The sequence below is a fragment of the Sinocyclocheilus anshuiensis genome, unplaced genomic scaffold (genome assembly GCF_001515605.1).
Source record: "Sinocyclocheilus anshuiensis isolate Anshui unplaced genomic scaffold, SAMN03320099.WGS_v1.1 scaffold283, whole genome shotgun sequence".
NCBI classification, from domain to species: domain Eukaryota; kingdom Metazoa; phylum Chordata; class Actinopteri; order Cypriniformes; family Cyprinidae; genus Sinocyclocheilus; species Sinocyclocheilus anshuiensis.
The window spans coordinates 4,710,485-4,727,632 of NW_015549605.1; the positions used below are offsets into that span (position 1 = coordinate 4,710,485).

General features: G+C 35.0%; 1 protein-coding gene across 2 annotated transcripts in view; it reads right to left on the reverse strand.

Moving 5' to 3' along the window:
* The window catches only part of LOC107658943 (metabotropic glutamate receptor 8), a 198,639-nt gene that overhangs the window by 44,368 nt on the left and 137,123 nt on the right, over window positions 1-17,148 (reverse strand). For both annotated transcript variants that reach the window (XM_016447669.1, XM_016447670.1), the window contains 3 exons: window positions 14,569-14,723; window positions 13,082-13,219; window positions 329-529 (listed from right to left, as the gene is read on the reverse strand). In XM_016447669.1, the coding sequence (XP_016303155.1) occupies window positions 329-529; window positions 13,082-13,219; window positions 14,569-14,723 (494 nt within the window). The remainder of the gene's footprint in view (window positions 1-328; window positions 530-13,081; window positions 13,220-14,568; window positions 14,724-17,148) is intronic.

Sequence of the window (17,148 nt, forward strand, 5' to 3'; positions counted from 1 at the left end):
TGAAGTCATATATATATATATATATATATATATATATAGTAAAATTTTTAATGTCCTTACTGTATTCTTTGATCAATTTAATGCATCCTTGCTGAATAAAAATAATAATTTATTCCATAAAAAATACCTTACTGAGCCCAAACTTTTGAATGGTATTTACAACTAAATATCTGTTAAGCATTATAGGCAGAAACCGAAATTTGATTTGCACTTGACCAACTTAAATCAGTGAACAGCACTCTTGAAACTTGATTTAGACTCGGCCCTGAAAGACCTGCGACTTGTGAACATGTCTGATTGTTGTTCAGCTGAAGATCCAAGCACTCACCATTGAAATTAACGTGCCGGACGTATCCCAGCAGCTCCTTTCCGTTGATATTGCTCATGCGGGGGCAGAGGCCGGGGTATCCAAAGCAATAGTCCCTGTGCATGCGGTGAAGCGCGTGTGCCATGGCATAAACCGCATCCATCACAAACTGCACCTTGCCTTCCTGCTCGTAACTGGAGTCACGGCCCACCTTCTCCAGACCTGCACAAACACATACAAAACACACATCCTGAACAAACACGGTCTTTTGAGAGCTCAGCATAAGATGTTTATTTTGGAGAATCCACTCTTGCAGATGCAGTAATTCTCTTCATAATAAATTGCTATTTAATGTTTCTCAAATGTATCCACTCATTAGAGTAATTAGCTAATCAAATCCTCGAGGAGGCGCGTGCGCCGGCCATCTGATGCACACGTTTTGCCCATTAAAGCAGCAAAAATGTGTTCTTTCCAAACAAATATTTTCTTCCATATCTCTCGAGACGGGAAAAGTAATATCACGGCTGCCGTTCGGAACAAATATTCCAGCTGTTGTTGTGCGAAAATTGAATTTGGCTTGGGCATCTATGATTATTTCTCTCATAATCATCAGAGCGCTTTCCAACTTGGTGTATTTTAGCATCGGATGCCTCCGGGAAGATCTTTCTTCTCCCGCCACAGTTTTCGACACAATGAAGGATAAATAAAACGTGGGCAAGGTGAATTAGCAAGACCTGGAGTCCTCCATCATTTCTGCTGTCAGCAAGGAATTAATAGGCTCCTGTAAATGAAATCCAATCCACTTTTATAGCGCTTTCAGAGCAATGGGAAAATGATGCATTTGGTCTTCCAAAAACTAGATGGATTACCCGACCTGAACAGTGTGATTAATACGACACACAGAACAACAGGCCAGAGAAAACTGACTCCCAGTGTCAAAACAAGGTGAACATCAGGTTTATTTGTGGTCACACCTCCACAATAACAGACCATTCACAATCAAAATCATGAACTATGTTCGGAAAGCAATACTAGCTGGAAGCCTACTGGTGAAACATATTGGTGAATATTTAAAACATATAACATATAATAAATTATAATATATAATAGTATAAATAATGTAATAAAAAAATAGAAAATTAATATAATCCTGAATACATTATAAATATAATTATTATAAATAATAATGTAATAAAATAATAAATATACATAAAATAATATAAACCTGAGCATAATATAAATTAGGGCTGTCAATCGATTAAAATTTTTTATCTGATTAATCACATCCTTTTTCTGTGACGCATGCGTTAACGCGTTAACGATGACAGCCCTAATATAAATATATAATGAAGTAATTTAAAATAGTATAAAATATACAGTATATAATATAACATAACAATAAATATGTAAATTTCTATATATAATAAAAATAATAAATGTATAAAATAATACAAACCTAAATATATTATAAATACATATCTAATATAAATAAAATATATAATTAATAAAATCTATTTAAAATTTTCAACATTCTATATACCAGGTTAAGACACAAAACTAGACTAACAATTCAAATACTATATTTGAATATTTAAAATAAATAACATAATAAAGAATATAAACAATAAATGATGCAATAAAATAAAAAATTTACTTTAACATTTTACATTACAAAAGTTACACACACATATGCAAGTATACATAAAACATTAATATAATATAATTAATATAATATCATATAATATAATATAATATTGCAGTATTCAGTAAATAGAGAGCTAGTATTCTATCAACCATAAATACAACAGCATTTGGCTTTTGTTTGTTGTAAATGTATTCATTCAGCAGATGCTTTCATCCAAAGCACCTTACAAATGAGGAAACATACAAACATGAGCGATTACTCACATGCAGCCAATACCAGCAGTGCCACAATACACAAGTTCACGCGCTGCCTCGATTCAGAGCTGGGGCTTTGAGTGATAATACAATAATCATACAACAATGTCCGGTTTTATGCTTATTACGGTATGTGTGCAGGCTTTTCTGTGTCTCTGTTGAGCAGGAAACAAACTGATGCTTATTGAGTGATTGATGGCAGCACGGATGACGGACAGCTTAATGAGACCAACAATAGTTAAAATTAAATGTCAATTAGTGGCGCAAATTAAATTCCCTCCCTTTGATCGAAGACCTGCTCACATTTCCCTTCCATCTCTGGAGAACTACTGTTAAAAAGACTAAATAGTTTCCTCTCTCTAGTTTTGTAGCAGGCTGACAGTATCATAGAAAAAGAACGATATCTGGCTTGAATTCAGAGCAGATCATAATGACTGGCAGTGACATGAATATGCACAAATTGTCCGTTTTCCAACTTTTCCTTTCTCTCTCTCTCTGAGTTACGTCTCTGTGTGCCAACATTGAGACAATAATCACCATTCTATATGCTATCTTATGCTAATAAGGACACTTCAGCTACATAATATATGCACATCTGACTGCATTACTCAAGACAAGCTTGGAAAAACATCAGTACCTGTCTTTGTCAACATCAGCACTTGAACTGAAGCATTTCAGGGCTGTTTTTAAAGCTAAAATAAGAAATAGATCATTGCATTTGCAAACAAATGACACCCGATCAGTATTCTGTCATTCTGCAAAGCAGGCGTATCTCAGGTGTATACATGTACTGTATCTGTAAAAATATATAAACACTTCAAAAATCCAAACACGTTATTTCATTTGTGTGTGTGTGTGTGTGTGTGTGTGTGTTTGTTTTATATATTTCATATATAATTTATTATTATATATGAGAGTTTTTTGGCCTGTGCCCTCCTTATGCTCCTGGCTTCTACTTACTGTATAAACAAATGTAGTCATTTAGATGAAATGTAAATATTTATGTATAAACAATGTTAATATTAATATGCATAAACAAACATATTAACATATCAATACATATGCATATTAATATTAATACAATATAAATCAAATATTGACAAATATTTTAGTATATATATATATATATAAAATAAATAAATAAATACATACATACATAAAATAAATAACAAATAAATAAATAAATAGAAATTACATATGAATATAACATGGGCAAGGTGAATAAGCAAGATCTCTATTCTTGAATTTCTATATAGATAAAATATTGTTAAAAAGGAAATGAGTCAACCATGTAAAAACATAAATTCTATAAACACACACACACATTAAGCATCGCTTAAAGCATCCTCTTTTATTGCTTTAACATCTTTTTTTTTTTTTTGTAATTTATTTTTTTCTATTTGTAATCTTTTTTTGGTAATCATTTTTATAATCCCCAACAGGGGACAACTAGATTTTAAATTAAAAATATGAATAAGTGAAGATTAAATGTGTAAATATGTAAGTACACACCAGCATTTCATTGTCTTTCTAATAGGTACAGTTTCACAACCTCACAAGCATTATCTTTCTCAATGCATAATAATATCACAAAATATATTTAAATTTAGCTTGAAATAGCAAGACTGCAATTTGTATTAACACATTACATATCTGATAAAGTAGTTAAAAATCATACCGAAAAGGCATCGTTTGACAGAATGACGCATCTGCTTGCGGCTGCTGCAAACCAGCCCAAAAATCCAATGCGTCTGACCGGCTTCCAGACAGCTGATCCTGTTTGCCATTGGACAGCACATTTCTGAACCCATCACTGCAATTTCTCCAAGCTGATGGGATTCCTGAACTTCAAAATGAGACTGACACTCATGCTGTCCAAGACCTGATGCCCTCTTTCCCCGAGTCATTATGGATCACGCAGCAGCCCTGTTTGCTGTCAGAGCTCCAATACGTGTTTTTAAGCAGCTCTGATTTATTTGAGGAAAGGCTAAACACATCCTGACATCAGTTATTTTATTTGGAACCGTTCTCCCCCCTATAATTTTCAGCAGGTTAGTCTTTGTGTAAGCACTCTGCTCGTGGAAGAAAGAGTCAAAGCACGCGTGGCACGTTATTGTTGGCAATAAGACGGAGCGTGAAATCGCATTAAGAGTTGCGGCTGAGGTTCTGCCACCTTGTGCTCTCCAGGGCTTGCTGGGATACGGTTTGCTGGGAAGGCGAGACCAGCTGAGCTCTTGACACCAATCTAACAACAGTCGGATTCGTCTCGTCAGCCGGAGCAGCCAGGTGTGGCGTTTGCACAGGAAGTCATGCTCGTGCGTTTATTTGGACTTCCTGTTTCAGTAGAGCCACGGCAAGGTGCGAGTCCCAACTGAGGACGCTGGGTTTTAATTACGACTCAGTCAGGGTAATAAATTACACAGCGCAGCAGAGGAGTCTCGCACATAGAGAGCGTGGATTCATTGCTTTCAGTGCACGAGGCGATATGGAGAAATAAAAAAGAAAAATTATGAGCAATGCACAAATGGGGAGGAACCTCATGAAACATGTCCAGCTCATATACTAGAAAACCTAAAGAATCAAATGAGAGAATATATTTAAAATAATTTTCTGCCTATAACGCACATCCCCACCTCAATTTCCCATTGTTGTGATTTAAATTAAATAAAATTAAAATAATTACATTTTAAAATATACAATTAAATAAATTATAAAATTTAAAAAAAAGGATAAAAGCTAAATTAAAAGCTAAAATAAAACAAAACAAAATAATAACAATGACAAAAATAATGAATCAATATGAGCATATTAACTATATAATAATATTTAAATAAGTATTTATACATCATTGTAGTATTGTGCACAACCTTAAATTTATTATTTTATAAAAAATAAAAAAAATCTATATCTGCATTGCATTTTTATGAAAACAGTAAGAAAATTAATATGAATCGTCATAAAATAATGTGAATTACAAGAACTAACTAACAAACTACAGTAACTAAATAAATAAAAGAAAATATCTTAAGGCATTACATTAGTTAGAATTACTGGTGTGCTTATTATGATGAAAATATTGTAACTTTTAAAAACATAAAAGAATGTAAATGTATCAAAATTAGGCTACATTTTTTTAATGCAAATTTTGGATTTTTAGGCAAAATATGAACAAGACATGCTTTCATGATAGTAAACTTCTACATTTATGCTCCCCTTAAAAACAAACAGATCTGAATCATTCTCTGTTTTTTTCCATTGCTCACCAAAATAGATGGATAAAAGCCAAGCATGTGAATTCCAGCTTGACACCGGGTTTCTGAGGGTATGATGGGAAAAAAGCAGCTCCTTTAGCATTCACAGCATGGCACTCCAAACACCGCCTGCCGTCTTCAAAAACCCCTTTACTCCATTATGTCTCCTGTCTGAGAAGGCTAGCACTCTCATGTCTGAGAGATCAATGAGTCTGAAGAGAGTGCGTGATCTTCACAAGTGCGATGATGAACCACAAAACTCTCAGTACAGCCGAGAACGTCAGACTTCCATCGTTCAGCTAATAATGCTATGCCTGTTACCCAGCGAGAGCTAATAATGCTGTTATTTAGGGAGACGAAGAAACATTTCTTTGTCTTTTTATCAAACGCACATGGGAGTTTGTTCTCTTTTGCATTCTGATCTAGAGTTTCAGATGAAACGGAAATAAAGTGCTTTTGCACAGCACTGCGATAGCACCTCATCCTTATATGTTGTAAAGTTAAAGATAGCGTTCATACTCAACTAGTCACTGCATCATTTTTGCATAAAATGAACTTGTCTCATCACTAGCGGCTGCTGCAGCTCACATCTCCTCAAATGACCAGCTCTCATTGAAAATGAATGACTTCCAATTGCTTTGTCACTGCGAATCGCTGTCAGTGTGACCGAGATGGAGTGAGAACAAGAACTTTACAACCAAGACGAGATAGAAAGTTCACAAGCAGCATTTGGATTTGTAGGACAGTCTGTGAAGGGTCTCAAACTACAAAATAGTTATAAACAGCACCTCAAGGGTTAATATTTTATCCTTAAATCAGACCAGTAACATGCATGTGTTCCAAATCGTACACTCATTCAGTCGCTGACTATTATGTATTAAGATGAAAAATATATATAATATAATATAAACGATAATTCAGAAATTCAAGGTTGGGAAATTTAATTATTTATTTACCCATCATTTGCTTATTTTGTTTAGAAATTAAAAATGTATACTATTAGTCAAATTAATACTTTTATACCTTTATTATACTTTTATTTAGAAATTAATACATTTATTAAGCAAAAATGCATTTAAAAAAAAAAACATGTTGACAAAAGTGTTTTACAGTTACTTAGAATAATAATTAATATTTATAACATATTTTAACACATTAATAATAATAATAATAATATATTTGTTGAACAAATTTAAAAGTTTGGGATCAATAAGTTATTTATTTAAAAAATAAACTAATACTAAAATTCAGCTAGTTGCCAAGGCATTTCTCACATTTCTTATTTTAAATGTTACTAAATGTACAAATGCTCGATGTACTAAAATAACTGAAACTGAAATAAGAATTAATAAATGACAGACATCTATGAAATCGAAACTACCAAAAATAACAAAAACACAACCAAATTCAAACTATGGTTCAAAATATGGATAAAGCCTATTTTAGTATCTCAGTGTTACTAAAATAACACTGATCCAAATCAACAACACTTTTGACAGACTATAAACAGGAAAGAAACAAAAAGAAACGCACAATAAAGCCGTCCACAATCTCCTATGCATCAGTGTGATCTTGTTCAAACCCTCAGTGCTTTTGAATGCTGTAGATGACATAAATAACTAAATAAAAGCGCAACTCTGCATGATGTGAAAATCCCTACAATCAAGCGGCTGAAAGGACGGATCGGCTCTTGGGAAAACAGTGCAAAAATTTTGTCACTGCCCATGTCAACACTAATGCACATCCGTATCTTTGTGAAGCGTTTTTTGAATCTTTATGTACCCGCCTCAAAAATAACAGACCATCGGCCACAGAAAAAAGCTCTTTCACATCCAAAGACGCTTCAGCCAGGTAGAAGCGTCGTTTCAAATATTTATAGACTCATTCTTGTAGACAGAGATGGCCATGCTGCCGTTAGGCTATCAGCGCTCCGGTGATCCTACCCAGCCCAGACATTAAATACAACACACGGCAGGCCTTCTATACCGCTGTTTTCTAAATTAAACCATCGATTGCCAGCATCAATATGTCTAATGACTGAAGACAGTGAAGCGGAGCTGAAACGCCAGGCTCGATGGTGTCTCATTAGGTTAATGAGTGAGTAAACAAGGGCTGTTAGTTGCACAATAACTTCCACCACAGGTACAGAAACACACAAACAAGAGTATCGAGAGCGCTCTCTGACGACTTTATTAATGAGAAGTGAGCGGAATTGTGACCTTTGCATCATCAACATGGAAAACAATCTGCTGGCGTGGAATCAAACACTAGGCCGCATGTCGTAGTGACACAGATCACAACAGCAGTGCAATTAAAGAGGTCTGATTGCTTGTAAAGAGCGACACTCTGTAGAGTAGATTGAGATGAGTGGACGCCTGGGAACTATATTCATTGACTGGACGATATGAACAGAATATCCAAGCACATATACACTCTACTGAAAAAACTAACTGAACTGGCACTATCTATCGATCTCTTTATATATACAGGTGCATCTCAATAAATTAGAATGTCGTGGAAAAGTTCATTTATTTTAGTAATTCAACTCAAATTGTGAAACTCGTGTATTAAATAAATTCAATGCACACAGACTGAAGTAGTTTAAGTCTTTGGTTCTTTTAATTGTGATGATTTTGGATTGAGATGCACCTGTATATATATATAGAGAGAGAGAGAGAGAGATTTGAAAAAAAAAAAAAATTTGCACGACACATGATTTGAGGAATAACTCATGTCTGGAGCACAGAAATTTGTTAAACACTGAGGTTTAATATTTAAGGTTAGAGGGCTTGTCAAATCCCTAAGCCTAATTCTGAACACTAGTAACAGTGATGCTTACTTTAGCAAACACCAAAAGTTACCAAAATTACCCACGTCTCCCTAAGCTTAAACATAGTCGTAAAAACACAGCCCTGGGCACTTGGGTCCCCTGATCTGCACACATGACCTGCATTATGAGTCCTGTGCTTCGTTTCTTTTGGTATGTGACATTGGCCTCGTGGCTTGAGCTACTGCATGCATTAAAATGGGAGAGTTTTGCATGCAGAGAGGTTTGCATCAGCTGTGGCAGCCTGTCGATAACATTTCCACATGCGATTGGAAGTGGATGGAAGCTTCATAATGAGAGCAAAACAATATCAATTAGACCAGAAGTCCCCAACCACCGGGTCGCGACCCACTACCGGGCCGTGGAAGAATTTCTACCGGGTCTCAAGAACGTTCTGGGAAAAATGTGTATAGATATGACACTGTTATTTATTGCATGTTAATGATTGTTCTTATTATTCAGTATTTTCGTTGTATGCGATTGATATGGAGTAGCAATTTGACGATTTCATGTTAAATAAGTAAATGAAAGATCTTTTCTGCTCGGATCTGTCACATATTAGGGGTTAAATGGATCACAGTTGATCCGTGATACGTACGGACGAGACCCTATACTGTTCGGCACGCACGTGATTCGCAGATTAATTTGGTTATTCTCTGTGCTTTAAATTTGTTTTTTCTTGCTTATCCAAAAAAATAGTCCGATCTGTGACTCAAAAAACAACAACAATATAATGCGTTGAACCACTATATAATGCTATTATAATACTATGTAATAGCCCAATATATATATATATATATATATATATACACAAACATGATGCTGCATACAGCGTAAACATTAAACAAATATTCACATTTAAACAAATGAAAACATATCAAAAAGCAAAGGTTCCTCCATTATATTTATACTTAACTACACTGTACATGACGTGAGAACAGTTAGGGATTTAGGTTTGCACGTTAGCATGGACGCACTAACTTTAACGTTGGTTTTAGCCAGAGATACCTTGCTGAAGCACAAGATGACATTAATGTTCTAAACCTAAAGATGTCCGAGTTCTGCGCTCCGTGCAACTGATACTCGACTGCCATTGGCTCATCTGCATTCGAGGGAAGGGGCTTACCGATAGGTCATTTGCAAGATATAAACTCACAAGACTTGAGTCAGAATTGTAAGATGAAGAATTCTGAGGGAATTCAGAAGTCAGAAGTGTGAGGTAAAAAGTCACAGTTACCTTTATTTTTTATCCTGTGGAGGAAACAAGCTTCCATATTTATCTGCTACAACTAAGTTGTTAAAACAGTGTGAAGCTTTCATGAAGACTGCTGGGTGTGATGATTTGTTCGTGTGTTTGAAGAAACAGTGTGATGAAGTTTTCCTGACGGTGCCGTTATGTTTCGGGTGCGAAAAACAACTCATACTGCGAATGACTGAGACGTCACAAAATGTGAGTGGTGGCGGTGTGTGTGATGTATAATTATGTTCATCATGTCAAGCACATTCTATCAGAAGTGGCGGAAGTTTCCTAATATACAAGCCGAGGGTTGCGTTTGTTCCCCTGGTGCACTTTTCTAAGCGCACATTCACAGAGACATTAAAATCCTGTGTCACTCACAATGGCTTTCTTACTGCTCAATGGCAAATTTCATTCTCCTCTATATTGCAGATTTAATAGCAGCTCTGCTCTGAGTGTATTATTTCTTTTTGTATTATATAGTCAGTGGTATTGTGGATTTTCCTGCTCATTTGAAACAATAAAAGTTTGATGTGCAGTGTAGACATAATCTAACATTAGCATTGCAGCTCCATCTGCAACTAAGCTGCACAAACATCAGTTTATTAACATATTAACACTCACATTTACATATCATTGCCTATGCAGTATTCAGCCATGAACAAAAAAAGGTTAAGGATGTAAACCTTGAAATAGACTGTTATACAAACAATTCAACAGCTTCCCCCAGTGAAAAAGTCTATCCCTTTTTGTCCTCTTACATCAAAATCCACAATTTTTTAGAACTATTTTTTGCTTGCAAACGATGCTTGATCTGTGCATATCTTTTTTCATTGGAGAAATCAATATGGACAGAGGTCTTGTATTTTAAAAGGAACCAACAGTTTGAAGTTGCAAACACTCCGCTTTTCTCAGGATGTTAATTTATGGACTGGAGTGGTGTGGATTACTTTTGGATTATTGTGATTATTAATGTTTTCATCAGCTGTTTGGACTCTCATTCTGACGGCACCCATTCACTGCAGATCATCCATTGGTGAGCAAGTGATGGAATGCTGCATTTCTCCTGATGAAGAAACAACCTCATCTACATCCTGGATTGTGTCAGAGTGAGTACATTTTTTGCAAATTTAGATTTTTGGTGAACTATTCCTTTAAAATCTGGTGTCATGCGCCTCAGCAGACGGCTGCGTTATCTGAATTCTAATGTTGCAGCTCAAGGTGGATATTCAGGCTCTGTTGACCGACAGTCACGGTCACTTTGTTAGTCTGACCCTGGTTTGTCTGGGATCATTTTGTTGGGTGAGGTTGTAGGACTATAGCAGTCTCTCATGAGCAGTGACGCACTCAGGTGGACGAGATCTTCTCTGTGTCATGCGCTCTGTGCTGCTCTCAAATTAGCACAGTGACTCACGACACACACTGAGCTTCCTCTCCATCTGACCAGTCTGTGTGTGTGTGTGTGTGTGTGTCTCCAGGCAGCTCCAGGCTGACAACAGATTGGTTCCCTATTGTTGTTATAACATTCCCCCCGGCATACTGTATCATAACAAATGCAGAGATCAGCTCACATTATTTTTTTAAACACCAATACTAGTTATTTTTATTTTTATTAAGGGTTCGACAACCAATACAGAAATGATTTTGGTAACACTTTCCAATAAGGGTAAATTCATTAACATTTATGTTAATGTGTCATTATTTAAAAATAAACAACATTTTTTATAGCATTTGTTAATCTACATTCATTTCATTTGCTCTTGTTCATTGTTAATTCATCTTCATTCATAATATATGAAGTTATACTGTATTACACAAAAACGTGCTAGTATATAAACAAATTAACATTAACTAAGATTAATAAATGCTGTAAAACTATTGCTCACTGTTTGCATATGTTAGGTATTGCATTAACTAATGTTATTGTATAGAAAATGATTGTACAGTGTTATATTAACACTGATATTAATATTAGATTATGATGTAAACATCAAGCAGAAGGACATGGTTAAAAACAGCTCAATGAAAAAAAAAAAGCCAGTTGTAAATCAATGGACCAATCAGATTAATCTGGAAGAGGGTCAGATATCTCGAATCTATCGAATGTTTACAGTTGGCAATTTTTAATATAACTCTGACTGGATTCGTCTGATAGAAGAAAGTCATATACACCTAGGATGACTTGAGGGTGAGTAATTTATGGACTACTTTTCATTTTTGGGTGATCTAACCCTTTAAATTATGTTGAGCTCTGTCTAGCTGTTTTTAACGCAAGAGTGTGTTCTGTGTGAACGGCTCCCCTAGACTGTCACATGTGGCCTCTTATAAGACAGGAGAGAGGAAAGAAAGGTTCAATGAAGTCAGAGACTGGAAACGGTCCAAATGTCACCCAGACATCTGTCTGAAGGCTTACGGCGGGAACACACTTTGTTTGCATTGACTGCTCAAGCTGTGGCACCTGACAGCCTCACAGAGATGTGACACTTCACATCACTTCCATACAAAGCAACACGCTTAGGCCTCGCTTCAAACCATTTCACTTTTGTTGCATAGTTCACACTAAAATGAACATTTGTAGATAATGTACTCAACCCCAGGCCATCCAAGATGTACAGTAGATGAGTACAGTAGATAAGATCACCAATGGATACTCTGCAGTGAATGGGTGCCGTCAGAATGAGAGTCAAAACAGCTGATAAAAACATCACAAGTAACCCACTCAACTCAAAATATTAATTAACATCTTGAACACAAAAAGCTGCATGCTTGTAAGAAACAAACCATTTCTTCTTGTTAAAGGGGTCATATGATGCTTTTTTAAAGATCCTTATTTTGTGTATTTTAACTTTAGGATTTAGGAGTTTAGGAGTCTTAACTTTGATAAAGAATATCTCTTTGGTTTTGAGACTTTAGTCTTTGCAACTTCAGGGATCTTATCTATGCACAATCAGCTTGTAACACTCCAAAGAGAAAGGAAAACTTGAAATCGCATCATATGACCCCTTTAAAATACAAGTTCATAGTCCATAATAACACTTCCTCAAGGGAAAAAGTCCATCCTCTCTCATATTCTTTCATATCAAAACACCAACATATTTGTTTAGAACTATTTTGGACTGTTTTCTCTGCTTGATCTGTGCAGATTTCCCTCCTGATTCAGACAAGACAACTTTTTCACTGCAGAAAGCAATATTATGGATAGAGGACTCTTACAAACAAACAGCTTTTCACTTCACAAGACATTAATTGCTGGACTGGGGTGGTGTTGATTACTTGTGGATTATTGTGATGTTTTTATCAGCTGTTTGGCCTTTCATTCTGATGGCACCCATTCACTGCAGAGCATTCATTGGCGAGCAAGTTATGTGATGCTACATTTCTCCAAATCTGGTGAAGAAACAAACTCATCTACATCTTAGACTGCATGAGGGCGAGTACATTTTCAGCAAATGTTAATTTCTGGGTGAAATATTCATTTAAACCCAACAACCCTTTTAAATATGAATCGGTGAACACAGCAAAATGGACAGAATAATAGATTGAACGCAAGCAAATCTTACCAGTGCACTTTTTAAGGCTTCCTGGCCGCTTTCCATGCATCCCCAGCTTGCATCCAAAGTTCTCCTCCCAGAACTCTGCAAACCACACGTTTCTTCTGTTGTTGGAGAGCGAGCGGCTCCGGAAGTAGCGATCGAACGCTGAGGAGAGAGAGGTGAAGAAAAGAAGAAGATAAGCATCTGAAAGAATGACACACATTTGTGTCAGTGAAGTGGCAGAGCATTCGCAAATCCTCAGTGGTATTCCTGTCTGGATGTCTGCGTCTAATCCCTGTCCCCACAGACACAATTATACAATGTGTTCTGACAAAAGTGCTCTAATTGGTGGGTCTATTCCCGAGCTGGTGCCTGCAGGCCTGAGAGCCGGCGCTTGAGGGACAGCGCTATGATTACTTGAGTGCAGACAACGACCAGAAGGAGGCTCGGATGCGCTTGGTGCTTTATGGATATGGTATTAAGTGTCAGACCATGATGCTAATTGTTCGCAATGCTTGTGTGACACCATTGGAGAGGAGGAATAAATATCTCCACTAAGTCTGAGCAATGCAATCTAGAGAAGATGAGATGCACACTAACTGAACTCCTAAACTGCAATGCAAGTCTATGAGAATCTGGTGAATCAGTTCTCTATGATTGTTGACTTCTAAACAGGAAAGCAAAGAACTTTGTGTAATAGTGGACTAATAGCATGAATTTTTTCATATTGAGATGACTAAGATTTTTGTCCAGGAGACATGAACTGACAAAGGAATACGTTTTTCATAACTAGAAAGAAATATGCAATATTGAAATTTGTATGACTTACCATAACTTAAGGCTTTATTTCTTACAGTTTGGTGATCATTGAAATTTCCAGATATTTTCACATTTTTCTTTTAATATTTCTTTACATCAGCGCCTGGTTCTAAATATTAATCCTTTTGTTTATTTCTGTTACTAACACTTAATATTTTTGATCAGTTGTCACATATACACTACTGTTCAAAAGTTTGGGGTCAGTAAGATTTATTTTTTTTTAATAAGAAAAAATACTTTTTATTCAGCAAGGTTGCATTAGCCAAAATGACAGTAAAGGCATTTATAAAGTTACAAAATATTTATATTTTAAATAAATTCAGTTCTTTTGAACTTTCTGTTTAAAGAATCCTGAAAAATAAATATTACAAAAATATTAAGCAGCACAACTATTTTCAACATTGTTAATAAGAAATGTTTGCGGCGCAGCAAATCAGCATATTAGAATGATTTCTGAAGGATCATGTGACACTGAAGACTGGGGTAATGATGCTGACAATTCAGCTTTGCATCACAGGAATTAATTACATTTTAAACATATCCAGATAGGAAACATTTATTTTAAATTACAATTCAATTTCACATTTTTTCTGTTTTTACTGTATTTTTGAGCAAATGAATGCAGACAATCTTTCCGACCCTAGATTTTTGAACAGGAGTGCTTTAGTCAGTTACAAGTTTTCACATGTACATACCCTCCACCGTGGCGCGTTTGGGCAGGATGGTAATGGCTCCTTCTGCCACTCTCTCCTGCTGAATGACCGGTGAGATCTTGGAGCCCCAGCTGTCAGACCCCACCCACAGGAAATGACCCGTCTGGTTGCTCCTCTTGGCAGCATCCAGCACTCGTCTGCAGACATACATCATCTTCAAACAACAGAACACACCGCCAGCGCATCCATTTCTCACGCCTGACGCTGCGCTGTATCTTATCTGCGGTTCAGATAAATGTACGCCAGGAGCTGCCGGCATCTGTTTGCTGTAACTCACTGACTGATATTCAAATAAAGACGCTCTCGATCCTCACTCATGGGCCCTGGAGATCTAAAGCTGGTATTTCAATGGTCAGCCTTGAGAAGGTCCTGTCCAGCTGTCCGCTTCTCACTCATGTATTGTGTATATATTTTATTGAGAGGGATTTGAGAGAAAGGACAGGAGTGCTGTCAAGCTGCTAGCATATTCTGTTACTGTCAAACATGACGAGAGAAGCAACTGGAAATACATTTTTTACGAGGATTATGACCAACCATTTTGTCACTGAAGGACACATCCAAAACATGAAATTGTGGAAACCGATGTGTAATGGAAAGGTCTGATGCAGCGTCAAAGTAAATGCTTATCATCTATCAAATACAAATCTACATATAATACAAAAAAAGAGTGATTTTTTAAATTGAATATATACAGCAATTTTTTAACCCAAAAGTCATTTTTTTGTAGTCAAATCAAACAATTATTCAAGAAAGACATTCAGCTGATCATTTGTTAATGATTTTTTTTATTGTAATTATTTTAATATTTTTCATGTATTTTCAGTTTTTTATTTTAATTGTAGTTAAAGTTGTAGTAATTCTGTTGTCTTTTAGTTATACACATTTTATTAGTTTAATTAATAATTAAGTAATTAAATAGTTAAAAATTTTATTAATTTAATTTGCATTGTCAGTTTTTATTTTAATTTTAGTTAAAGTTTTAGTATTTTTGTCGCTGTAATTTTTATTAGTTTTTTTACGTATGTCTTTATAGTTTTAATGAATTTTCCATTTTAGTTTTAGTTATTTTAGTACATTGTTGTTGTCAAAGTTTTTTTTATTTTCAAAGGCTTTTATTACAAATAACAAAAAAATTATTTAAATTGGCCCTTTTTTATGTACATTGCAATTAAAAATATTGATTAAAAACTAATTAAAATAATATTTTATATGCTTGGAAAAAACATTTGACAACTCAAATCAATGTTATTTTAGTATTACTGTAATATTATTATAGTTTATATTTCAAATGAGTATTTTCTGCTTTTTAATTTTAACTTTAGTTTATAAATAATTCAAGTAAAATAATTATTATTAATAAAATGTCTTTAATCATGAAAGAAATATCTTTCATACATCTTATGAATATATAGTTTTTGAATCACTTGTGCAGCAGGATCAAACTCAGAGAAAATTAACCAACCACTTTCACGCTTTAATTTGTTATGGTCTCTCAGTGGGAACTAGTTAGTCTGCCCTTAGTCAATCTGTTAATAAGCCCTTAACATTGATTTTCTTCTTAACTATAAATGTCTACATAACTTGAGTGTGAGGTCAGTTTAGCATTTGCCTCCGGGGTCTATAAATAAATATTGTACTGCTCAGCAGCTGTTATATCAACAAACATATGTATAGATGGCAGGAAAGCCAATATTTTCAAGTCCGTTCAGAGCCAAATCTCAGCACACAGAGCAGCACCTCGGGAACTCGCTCAGGAAAGACCAGCGCAATCTGAAATTAGAGCATCTCTCCCTCCAGGCTCAGAGAGCCTCGCTTTACATCCTCACCAGCATTTTTAATTGCTTTCCTTCTGTATGAAGGTGCAGTAAAGTTGGACGATATACAGGTGGCAACAGAGATAAAGGCGGGAGCTGAGCAAAGGCTGCTGGGAGGGACGGTACTTTAGGAGAAATGTGTTAATGAGTCTGTTGTAGCTGTTCCTCCCCTTTACCTTGCTCTATATCACTGGCTGTGTTCAGAATAGCATGCTGCTATATTAATGTCTGCTTTTTTTTTTCTTTTTTTTTTAAGTAAATTTTATGAATTCCACAATGCAATGCAAGTGAGTCAGGGTTATACTTAACTAAAACAAAAATATTGTTTTGTTACCTGATACTAAAATAACACTAATTCAAGTTGCCTTTTTTCCTTTTTTGGCAAGCATATAAAAAAAAATATATATATATATATATTTTTTTTTTATTGATTTGTTTTTTTTATTGATTTGTTTCATTGCAATTTACTTACCAACTCAAAAAAAAAAAAAAAAAAATAAAAAATAGGGGCAATTCAGTATTTTTTTTTTTGTGTGTGTGTGATTTCTAATAAAAATTATATTGAAAACAATTTACGAAAATAACTAAAACAGAACAAAATAATGAACTATATAGACATTTAAAAAAACTATTAAAAAGCACAAAAATAACTGAAATTAAAAATTTAATTAAAATAAAACATATCTACATACAAAAAAAAAACGAAATATATATTCAATATATAGCTATAATATGTGACTACAATAGT